This window comes from Ciona intestinalis, chromosome 6, assembly GCF_000224145.3.
Source record: "Ciona intestinalis chromosome 6, KH, whole genome shotgun sequence".
Lineage (NCBI taxonomy): Eukaryota > Metazoa > Chordata > Ascidiacea > Phlebobranchia > Cionidae > Ciona > Ciona intestinalis.
The window spans coordinates 1,556,520-1,567,219 of record NC_020171.2 but is presented as its reverse complement, the minus strand read 5'-3'; the positions used below and the strand labels follow the sequence as shown (position 1 = coordinate 1,567,219).

The window sequence follows — 10,700 nt, the reverse complement described above, 5'->3', positions numbered from 1 at the left end:
TGCACACGATGATCCAAAATTGTGCGAAAAATACATGTCTGACTGCTATGCCGTGTCGCAAAGTCGGTGACATGAGTTGCATACTTCAGGTTTGCTGCCAAGAGACTTAGTTCATAACTCGAGTTGGTTGGTCTGTGTGGAAAATGGTTGGACTGCGTCTGAGTCCAAGATAGAGCGACATCGGTCGCATAAAGGACTTAAATGGTGAAACCCATAAGTGTTCGGTTAAAAATGATCGCAATGTAGCCATTCTTGGTGGAAAACGAACATGAATAAACTGGTCATACAAAATAACATTTCCGTAACACCATCTTTGACGTCGCCGATGACGTCGCCGATGACATCGGTAAAGACATAAAGAGAAAAAAATCATTACTGCTTACAATTGTGTCGCGGATTGAGTTGGTTGGACTGTGTGTCGCGTGGACTGGTCGGACTGTGTGTCGCGAATGGAGTTGGTTGGACTGTGTGTCGCGCAGATGGAGTTGGTTGGACGTTGTCGCGGATGGAGCATCGGTCGCATGAAGGACTTCAATAGGTTTTCCAGGTGTTGGGGGTAATGGGCCAAACCTGGCCTAAATCTCAGGTTCTTGACCAGGAAAAGGTTATGTGTCGCGAATGTAGTTGGTCGGACTGTGTGTCGCGGATGGAGTTGGTCAGACTGGTTGGATTGTGTGTCGTGAATGGAGTTGGGGACTTGTCGAGATGGAGCGGCATCGGTCGCATGAAAGACTTCAATAGGTTTTCCGGGTGTTGGGGTAATGGGCCAAACCTGGCCTAAATCCCAGGTTCTTGACCAGGAAAAGAATGAAGTTGGTTGGATTGTGTGTCGCAGATGGAGTTGGTTGCACTGTGTGGTTGGACTGTGTGTCGCGGATGGAGTTGGTTGGATTGTGTGTCGCGAATGGAGTTGGTTGGACTGTGTGTCGCGAATGGAGTTGGTCAGACAGAGTTGGATTGTACTGTGATGGAGTTGGTTGTACTGTGATAGAGTTGGTTGGACTGTGTGTCGCGAATGGAGTTGGTTGGGCTGTGGTCGTGGATGGAGTTGGTTGGACGTTGTCGCGAATTGAGTTGGGAACTGTCATCGAGATGGAGCGGCATCGGTCGCATGAAGGACTTTAATGGGTTTTCCGGGTGTTGGGGTAATGTGCCACACAATTCTTGACCAGAAAAAGGTTAGAATAGAAAGCAATTTACTCGGCGGCAAAGGCGGTTCGACCTTCAATACAACAATAGCTGCAATTGTAAGCAGTAATGATGTCCGGCGCAGTGGCTTAGTGGTTTAGGCGCCTGTATCGAAACCAAAGTGTGCCCGGTTCGATGCTCGACGGCGGTACTGATACGGTGTATGTCTTTGGAAACAGACATTGCTCCAACAGCGGTCACTAATGGGCTGTCCAAATTATACTGCGTGTGTTTATGATGGAGCAGTCGCATGAAACAGAACACGTAAGCCCACGAGGTGCGAAAAACACATGTTCGACTGCTATGCGGTGTCGCAAAGTCGGTGACATGAGTTGCATACTTCAGGTTGCTGCCAAGAGACTTAGTTCATAACTTGAGTTGGTTGGTCTGTGTGGAAAATGGTTGGACTGCGTCTGAGTCCAAGATAGAGCGACATCGGTCGCATGAAGGATTTAAATGGTGAAACCCAAAAGTGTTCGGGTAAAAATGATCGCAATGTAGCCATTCTTGGTGGAAAACGAACATGAATAAACTGGTCAGTACAAAATAACATTTCCGTGTATCTTTGACGTCGCCGATGACATCGGTAAAGACATAAAGAGAAAAAAATGTGTCGCGGATGGAGTCGGTTTGACTGGTAGGACTGTGTGTCGCGAATGGAGTTGGTTGGACTGTGTGTCGCGGATGGAGTTGGTTGGACGTTGTCGCGAATTGGAGTTGGGAACTGTCATCGAGATGGAGCGGCATCGGTCGCATGAAGGACTTTAATGGGTTTTCCGGGTGTTGGGGTAATGGCAAAGCCTGGCCTAAATCTCAGGTTCTTGACCAGGAAAAGGTTAGAATAGAAAGCAATTTACTCGGCGGCAAAGGCGGTTCGACCTTCAATACAACAATAGCTGCAATTGTAAGCAGTAATGATGTCTGGCGCAGTGGCTTAGTGGTTTAGGCGCCTGTATCGAAACCAAAATGTCCCGGTTCGATGCTCGACGGCGGTACTGATACGGTGTATGTCTTTGGAAACAGACATTGCTCCAACAGCGGTCACTAATGAGTTGTCCAAATTATAAGCCATATCACAACAAAAATCATACGCAAAGTTGAAAGTGCACACGATGATAAAAAATTGTGCGAAAAATACATGTCTGACTGCGATGCGAATCGGTTGGAATGTGTGTTCAAGGTGGAGCACTCGCATGAAAAAGAACACGTAAGCACACGAGGATACAAAATGGTGCGAAAAATTTCGACTGCTATGGTGTCGCAAAGTCGGTGACATGAGTTGCATACTTCAGGTTGCTGCCAAGAGACTTAGTTCATAACACGAGTTGGTTGGTCTGTGGGGAAAATGGTTGGACTGCGTCTGAGTGAGACTGCGTCTGAGTCCAAGATAGAGCGACATCGGTCGCATGAAGGACTTAAATGGTGAGTGTTAAAAATGATCGCAATGTAGCCATTCCTGGTTGAGCAGCCAATAGATCTATATATATGTGTAGTTGCACAATGATCCAGGTTGCTGTCACAAGTCATAATCCATTACTGAGACTTAGTTCATGACTCTGCTAGGTGGAGGGGGTCGGTTGGATTGTGGGCCGTCGTGTGTGTCGCGGATGGAATTCTGTGTGTCGCGCTTGGAATTGGTTGGGCTGTGTGTGAGTCCAAGATGCAGCGGTATTTAAAATACGACAAGGATTTCACCGTCAAAGATTAAAATAAAGACAGAGAGCAATAATGATATCACTGTAAACGTTATAAAAAGAATGGTCAACCTTGTTTGCATTTAACTGAACCTACTGCTTCGCCAGCGCCCTACGACTTGCAAAGTGACTGCTGTTGCGACTTCGTTAACGGGGAACCAAAGTAGACGGAGGAATCGACCATGATAATATATCACTGAAACCCATATGTGTTCGGCTAAAAATGATCGCAATGTAGCCTTTCCTGGATAAGCAGCCAATAGTAAGTGCAAAACCGAGCATGAATAAACTGGTCAATACAAAATACCATTCCCGTAACACCAACTTTGACGTCGCCGATGACATCGGTAAAGACATGAAGATAAAAAAACACCGATTGAGAGAAAATGAACCATTCACTTGCCAAGCCTGGTTTGTTCTTTCAGGTATACTTGGTAAATTCGCTGTTAGTTGGGCCATAACAAGACCGATTGAAACCACGTAGAAAAATAGCAGTGTAATGAATGAATGTAACTTATACTTTACCTTTGCGTGGCCGGAAAACGACAGTTGTTATAACACGGGTGTTCGTACACCTCGTGCCAGCCTAGGAGTTAGTATACCATGTACTTCGTTTTTGGATTTTTTTGTGTATGGCTGATAATTTGGACAACCCGTAATGACCGCTGGATTGGAATAATTGTAGTTAAGTGTCTTGGGCAAGGACACATATACGCCAAACAATATGGTAGAAGCGACGAGCCTTGACCTTATTACCTCTGGGTTACAGGCAGGCGCGCTAACCACTTTGCCACTGCGCCGGTCAATTTCGTTTCTATACTTGAACGTGTAGAGTCTGTTGAAGTTTCTGTTGTGTTTTCTTTCAAAATCGCCCTCTGTCAGTGACGACTCATATTGTTTCGATGTACGAAAACTTTTTTCACAAATCTGATGTTTTCGTCACAAAATCCAGTGTTTAACTGTTAACGGGCCCGTAACATGCCGGGTTAAAAGCCCATAGAAAATAGTACTTTATGAAATAACAAGTGTAAACCATCTGCGACTGAAGCTCTGAATTTCGTATTTTGAACTGTCGCTAGGTGTCGTATGTGAGCTGCTTTCGTCTGAATTTGGAATGACGTCGGTCGATTTTTTCGGCGAGTTTGTCATCCTTAAGTATCACCGGCAAAGAAATTTGGAAAATCTAGAAGGCTCCGAGGATTTTAACATAAATTTTGGAGCAAATTTTCAACTTGATCTGTTTGTACACGAGGTATTTAAAAACTATAGGAATACTGTGGGGTAAGATGGTTAATGGTGCACATATAGTACAGTGGGGAAAGATATGACATATTTTCATTATCTTTTATCGCCTCATTTGTTAGTTGTTAAAAACACGATCAGAAACTATAGTTTTTATGTGCTAACGGTATCTATCTTACCCCATCATAAGTCTGCACTCTTGTAGTTGATATCAAATTTAACAAAACGACATAAGACCATATAAATTGCAACGAAATAATATAGTAGTTTGCGGTAAAATGGGACATGTTTTCATTATTTTACTACGTATAGTACAGTGGGGGAATATGGGACACTACATGACGTTTTTTGGGTGATACCACGAATTAGTACTATCACTCCTTTATTAAATGACAACAATTTAAAATAATATAATAAAACACACGAGGAGTTATATTAAGCGATTCGCACAACAGGTGAAATTTTACAATCTCGAAAACACACAGTGTAAGACGGGACAGTTTGTAAGACGGGACAAAATCATTGTTAATTTTGATTAATAAGTGTAATTATTTATTATTAGGAGCATACGTAAATTTTTAACATGTTTCATACATTATATTATTGTATGACAATTAGTATTGTTTGAACGATAGTGCTTGGGTAGGCTACTATTCGAACATCAATTGATAAATATTTTATCCTACAATAAATGCATTATAACTTGTAATAACAAAAAATGATAATAATTTTTAATAAAGTTTGCATTTCGCTACAAATTGGGTTTTGCTACATTGATTATCGCACAAGCCACTTCTTATAAATTATCTCCGAGTACAAATAACTGAATTTCAAATATATATTTTTTTTTAATTATCTTGTTATTATATCAGTATAGTATATTTTAATTACGTCTGAGGTATACACTATTAAATAAAAGCTTTGAAAGTTTAGCAAGAAAAATAAACGAAAACTACAATGTGGGGGAAGATGGGACACCAACATTATGTTTCTGATTCTCATTAAATAGGGGTTCGTAAAGACTAAAAATAATTAAAAAATCGTGTCTGACAAAGTGTCCCATCTTCCCCCACCTTACTATAATATAGTAGTTTGTGGTAAGGTGGGACACGTTTTCATTATCTTTTATGGTTCATTTGTTAGTAAACAAATCAAATTTACAGAATTATAACCGTATACCCACGACCCTTGAAGGGCGTTGTTAACTGTTAAAAACACGATCAGAAACGATTGGTTTTATGTGCTAACGGTATCCATCTTACCCGGTAATAAGTCTGCACTCCTGTAGTTGATGTCACGTTCATTGTTCAGATAAAGGAAATAATTCTAGCTAGTAAGCTATAAAATATTATTATTTAAAAAAAAGAGCTATAACATAACGACGTAGACTAAATAGATTACAACGATATAGACTACAAACATACTATGATGAAATCACTAACACTGTAACACCAGACTAACTTGTGCAGTACGAAAGTTACACACGACTGCTAACAGAGACTGATGGTAAAACAAAGAGGATTGTGAAATACAGAGGGAAACGCGAGAAAAAAGATGCCTCGCGCGTAATCAGTGACGTCACGACAGGCGCTGCAGTACTCGCGCCAAAACCGTGGTGACGTTGCAACAGGCGCGAAAATGTTAAAGCGCCAAAACACGACAAAGTTTGGACATAACACCCCTAATTACCAGAGTCCTGCTAATTATTACTATTCTCCTCATATGTAAAATATACACGAAGCATTGTATCTCGCATATAAAATGCTTTTACTAACTACTATACTGCGGGCGCTAAAATACCGGTTTAATTTCTTAGTAGTAGAAGTCTGTTTATATTGTACCGGTATAACCAGAGTCGGTATATTAACATATGTTTATCTACATACTTTGGGTATAACCAAAACAAATAAGTTAGGTCAAGGTTAAAGTAAACCCTGATGTTTTTTTTATTGCCATAAATTTTAATATATTAAAAACAAGACTATATGAATTTTTTAAACATTTTGTCCAAGTTCTACATAGTTTTTGGTAAAGGTTTATAAAGTTCGGGGACTAGTTTATACTCGGCAACACTTTTTGGCTGTCCGAAAGGATTCTGCCAGAATGACGGTCGTATATTCACGGCTTTTTTTTAGACTCAAATTGACCTCTGTAGGTTACCGGTACGTTATGGATGATCGTAGTTCTGACTTTGTTGAAAGAAATTCACATACTACGTTAAACCAACTGCAAAACTGGAGCAAGCTGTACGTAAATGAAGATAACTTTACGGGCGACGAAGAAAATATACCGGATTTACGGTTCGACGTTCGCCATGATCTGAATGATAGAATTTACATATGGTAAGGTAATTAATATTTTCAAGCCAAAATAACTATCTTTAATTTTACCTTTGCACAAGGGAAAAGTGGTTAGCGCGCTTGACTGTAGCCCCCAGCTCAGAGTTTACAGGTTAAATGAATGTCTTGGCAAGAAACCTAAAAAGACTTTATATACCCACAAATGCATTTTTGTACTAAATTCAAGATGACCCATGGGTTGTTCAAATTTTGTTTAACCACAAAAAAAGTAACCAACAAAGTTACATATGTGGTAACTCATAAGCGGGCACAAGGTGTATGAAACAAAACAACAGTGTTTTAATGACTGTCGCCATTTAACCTGGCAAGGAAAAATAAGTTTTACTGTTGTTATTTGGTCATAGCAGTATAAATGAATTAGTAAATGTTTATTTTTTTAAGCCCAGGAGATAAAACACTTTTTAGTTATAAACCTTTTTATTCAAAATATATATTTCATAACAAAAAGTTTGTATACAAAATATATTTCATACACAGTTATGACGACTTATCAAAGTTAGAGGTTGATGCTGTTGTGCTACCAATTAACGATGTCAACCTACGCAAGTCGCAACTTGCCAGAGATGTTACGTTGGGTGCTGGACCGGAAATAAGTGCAGTTTATGAAAGATACAAACACAATAAAGGTAAAGTTACAAAATGTTTTTCATGGTTTTAGAAATAACTACAACACTTAGAGTAACATTTTGGTGCTAGTGAAGAGTCAAGCTATAGTATCGTCCTGTACAGTAGTTAGCAAGGTATTGGGTTCAAGTCTTTTCGCTGCTACCATTGTGGGCATATATGTCCTCAAGCAAGACACTGAACGGTAATTGCTCCAACCCAGTGGTCACTTATGTTTAGTTGTTTAAGTTGTCAGCACTACAAAAGATATTATTCAAAAAGCTACAATTTTGGTAACACAACAAAATTTTATACATTCATTCTTTTATACAGATATGAAAACCGGCTCCGTGACTTTTGAAACTGGCTTTGCATTACCTGCACGATTTGTTATAAGTGTAATGGAACCAAGAATATCATTGAAATATCAAACTGCAGTGGAAACTGCTCTACATGGTAGGTAGTAGGTAGGCTTTATACTCTTGTATTTTATTACAAAAAAATTTTGCTTATTATGTTACTTCTGCTACCAGGCATAATGTAAATAATCTTTTAGAGGCTCATCTGGTATAAAATCATAGTGTATTTCCGAAGTTTCGTTTGTCATTTGCAAGACTTGTAGCAATTTTTCTAAAAATTAAATGTTTAATGGATTGTTTTTCGCTAGCGCAAACACTTATGTCGCTATAGAGCAATAGTGACAGTCTGTCAAAAACTTTGGCACATTTTCATAAATATCCACAGTTTTATAAAATGTTTAAATTAAATATATAGGATGTTAGTGTAAACACCTGTGTCGCTAGAGAGCAATATGTGACAGACGGTCACGAACAAAAGTTTTGTTAAACTTTAACACATTTAATACAAATTCACTGTTATATTAAATATTTAAATCGTTGCACTATATATAGGATGCTACGTTGGTGCTATGCAATGTGCTGCTGAACACAAGTTGTCTTCAGTAGCGTTTCCATTATTATACGATCCAACTGCAGAACCTTCACTCACCACGCATATGGGCCACATAGCCATACGTAAGTTTAAGTTTGTGGATTCTTAGTGGTATGACTGATTCTTAGGTTATGACGACTGTTATTTCATTTTTTGAAAATAAAATATAAAATATTCTTTTTTATAGAGAATAATACCTTTGATACGTAAGTTCATAGTTTTTGGTATCAAGAGTAGTCACAAATTATGACAATATATTTTGTTCTGTTGTTATTTTATATGACCTTCGTTATTGTAATCAAAGAAATAATAACGTTATGTTATTTGTACAATAGCCAACAAAACACTACATTGACTAAACTATTTTTTGGTAAATTTTGTTTCAAACTTGTAGCTTAAAGGTTCAAACTACAGTAACTAAACACTTCAAAAAAAAGGGAAATAACAAATTAAATCTAACGAACAAATAAAATTTGAAATTAGGTACTATTCGATGCTGTCTTCAGAAACTTTCTTGTCATCCAAAAGCTGTGGTCCTGGTCCTCACAGAGAAACAGATGGATTTATACAGTAACCTGCTATCCACGTATTTTCCAAGGAGTAATACAGAAGCATCGGATTTTATTTATTGGCTTCCCCAAACAGAGTTTACAGATTGGGGTGAAATCGTTCGAGCAGATCGTGCGATACGCATCAGGGATTTTGCAACGGAAAATGAAGCAACGTCAGAGATGTCTGGTACGTTTTTATTAAATAAAAGTAACGGTATGCATTGGACAAAATACTACACCATGTGTGTCTGGTGTATAAGAATACACCCATGTTATAACTTGACAGTGAGCATGAGGTGTATGAATACACCATGTGTGTCTGGTGTATAAGAAGACACCCATGTTATAACTTGACAGTGAGCATGAGGTGTATGAATACACCATGTGTGTCTGGTGTATAAGAGGACATTGTAATTAACTTGGCAGTGAGCATGAGGTGTATGAATACACCATGTGTGTCTGGTGTATAAGAATATACCCATGTTATAACTCGACAGTGAGCATGAGGTGTATGAATACACCATGTGTGGCTGGTGTATAAGAATATACCCATGTTATAACTTGACAATGTGTGAATATAAATGCACCATTTCTGTAAACTGTACAAGTATAAGTATAACCCAACAGTAAGCATAAGGTATCAATATCATCCAGAGTCATCGCACAAGGAAGACCCCGTCATACCATCCACAATAACGAGCCACTCATTCGCAAGTATGTCCGGTGACCACGACAGCAGGAGAAAAAGGCAAATCGAGAACATGACGAAAGATAAAATGCTCAAATCACAAGAAAGAATGTAAATATATTTGTTTGAGACATTTTGTGTATGAAAATAACATACTTTAACATAGTATAGGCCTCTGATTTAGCCTAAATTTAGGTAATTGTTCTGCCGCCATGTTTTTATTACCCAGTTTTACTGAAGAAGTTTTCATTGTAGCGGGTTTTTAAACGACTGTAATTTGCTGATAATTCTCTCCGCTGTTTTAGTTAATGAAACTCTTTATACATTTGCAAATAATCTGACATGTAACTCTTTATAAATCACAATTAGTCTGATATGTAACCCTTTATAAATTCACAAATTATCTGATATGTAACTCTTCATAAATTAATGATTATTCTGGTATGTAACTCTTTTTAAAAGTGACAATTAATCTGACGTGTAACTCTTTATAAATTTTTACTAACTCTTGCATGGTATCATTCAATTAGTTTCATGTTACAGTTACCACCGCCTTTTGAGATGTGCAAGAACCGAAAATTTATCGGAAATTGCTTCCACCAAGGCCTTGTACGTATGTGGTAACGACAGAGGGGGCTCCCCTGTTGTGGTACTGGTAGCAAAATACATGAACGTACAGAATATGAACATGGAAAAGGTGGTTTATGTTTTTATGCAATAAAGGTGTAAAAATCTGCAAAATTTGAATTTTGTCTATATCTTATTTATGACATACGAACATAAAAGTTGCTAACTTAACTGCTCTTGTAAAAGTTGAACTATATCTTATTTATGACATACGAACATAAAAGATGCTAACTTAACTGCTCTTGTAAAAGTTATAAAACTTTTGTGATTTTTGTTACAAAATGTAACATTTATAGGTATATCTAACAGTTATGAGTCAACTCTGGACTAATTCACAGACCAGTTTTACCCATAAAGTTACATGCGTCTGCGTGGTAACTTGTAGGGCACGAGGTGTATGAAACATAATACCCATGGTATGATGACTGTAGTTGCCCCAAACCATAAAATCTTGACCTTTTAACCATAAAAACTTGACCAAATTTTTTCGCTCCTATAGGCGCTCCTATATTTTATACACATCCTCGACTCTGTGGTGAACGAAAGGTATTCGCTCGTTTATTTTCACACGGTGTCGGAATCTAAAAATCATCCTTCCGTTGAGTTTATACGACATGTGTACCACACGTTAGACCAGCGCTACCGGGAAAATCTCAAGTATCTGTACATTGTACACCCAAGCTTCATGAGCAAGGTGAAGACATTATAATATATTTATTTAAAAAAAATTTTTTCTTTATTTAATATATTCTTTATTCAATATTTATATATGTTTATTTTAATAAATATTTATATA

General features: G+C 38.1%; 2 protein-coding genes and 3 long non-coding RNA genes across 5 annotated transcripts in view; 3 read left to right on the top strand and 2 right to left on the bottom strand.

Moving 5' to 3' along the window:
- The window catches only part of LOC113474318, a 2,517-nt gene extending 1,229 nt beyond the window's left edge, over positions 1 to 1,288 (top strand). Inside the window, exon 4 of the long non-coding RNA XR_003395980.1 lies at positions 1,179 to 1,288. This is a non-coding gene — a long non-coding RNA (uncharacterized LOC113474318). The remainder of the gene's footprint in view (positions 1 to 1,178) is intronic.
- LOC100182885 (L-proline trans-4-hydroxylase-like) overlaps positions 1 to 5,060 on the top strand; it is a 13,195-nt gene extending 8,135 nt beyond the window's left edge. The window contains exon 9 of the mRNA XM_026834864.1: positions 3,962 to 5,060. Within this exon, the coding sequence (XP_026690665.1) occupies positions 3,962 to 4,000 (39 nt within the window). The 3' untranslated portion in view covers positions 4,001 to 5,060. The remainder of the gene's footprint in view (positions 1 to 3,961) is intronic.
- Positions 144 to 1,198, bottom strand: LOC113474320. The gene is made up of 2 exons (XR_003395983.1): positions 1,160 to 1,198; positions 144 to 772 (listed from the first exon to the last, which is right to left on the bottom strand). It is a non-coding gene; the product is annotated as an uncharacterized LOC113474320 (long non-coding RNA).
- LOC113474319 lies at positions 3,428 to 5,467 on the bottom strand. Its single transcript, XR_003395982.1, has 2 exons — positions 5,387 to 5,467; positions 3,428 to 4,065 (listed from the first exon to the last, which is right to left on the bottom strand). It is a non-coding gene; the product is annotated as an uncharacterized LOC113474319 (long non-coding RNA).
- A 762-nt stretch (positions 5,468 to 6,229) lies between these two features.
- LOC100186783 (ganglioside-induced differentiation-associated protein 2) lies at positions 6,230 to 10,597 on the top strand (the record flags this gene model as incomplete). The annotated part of the gene is given in 8 exon segments (XM_002121734.5): positions 6,230 to 6,466; positions 6,962 to 7,110; positions 7,421 to 7,543; positions 7,999 to 8,121; positions 8,522 to 8,776; positions 9,244 to 9,388; positions 9,821 to 9,974; positions 10,404 to 10,597. Coding segments are annotated over 8 exon segments (1,316 nt in total), but the record flags the coding sequence as incomplete, so codon positions are not given.
- Between the last annotated feature and the right edge of the window lie 103 nt (positions 10,598 to 10,700).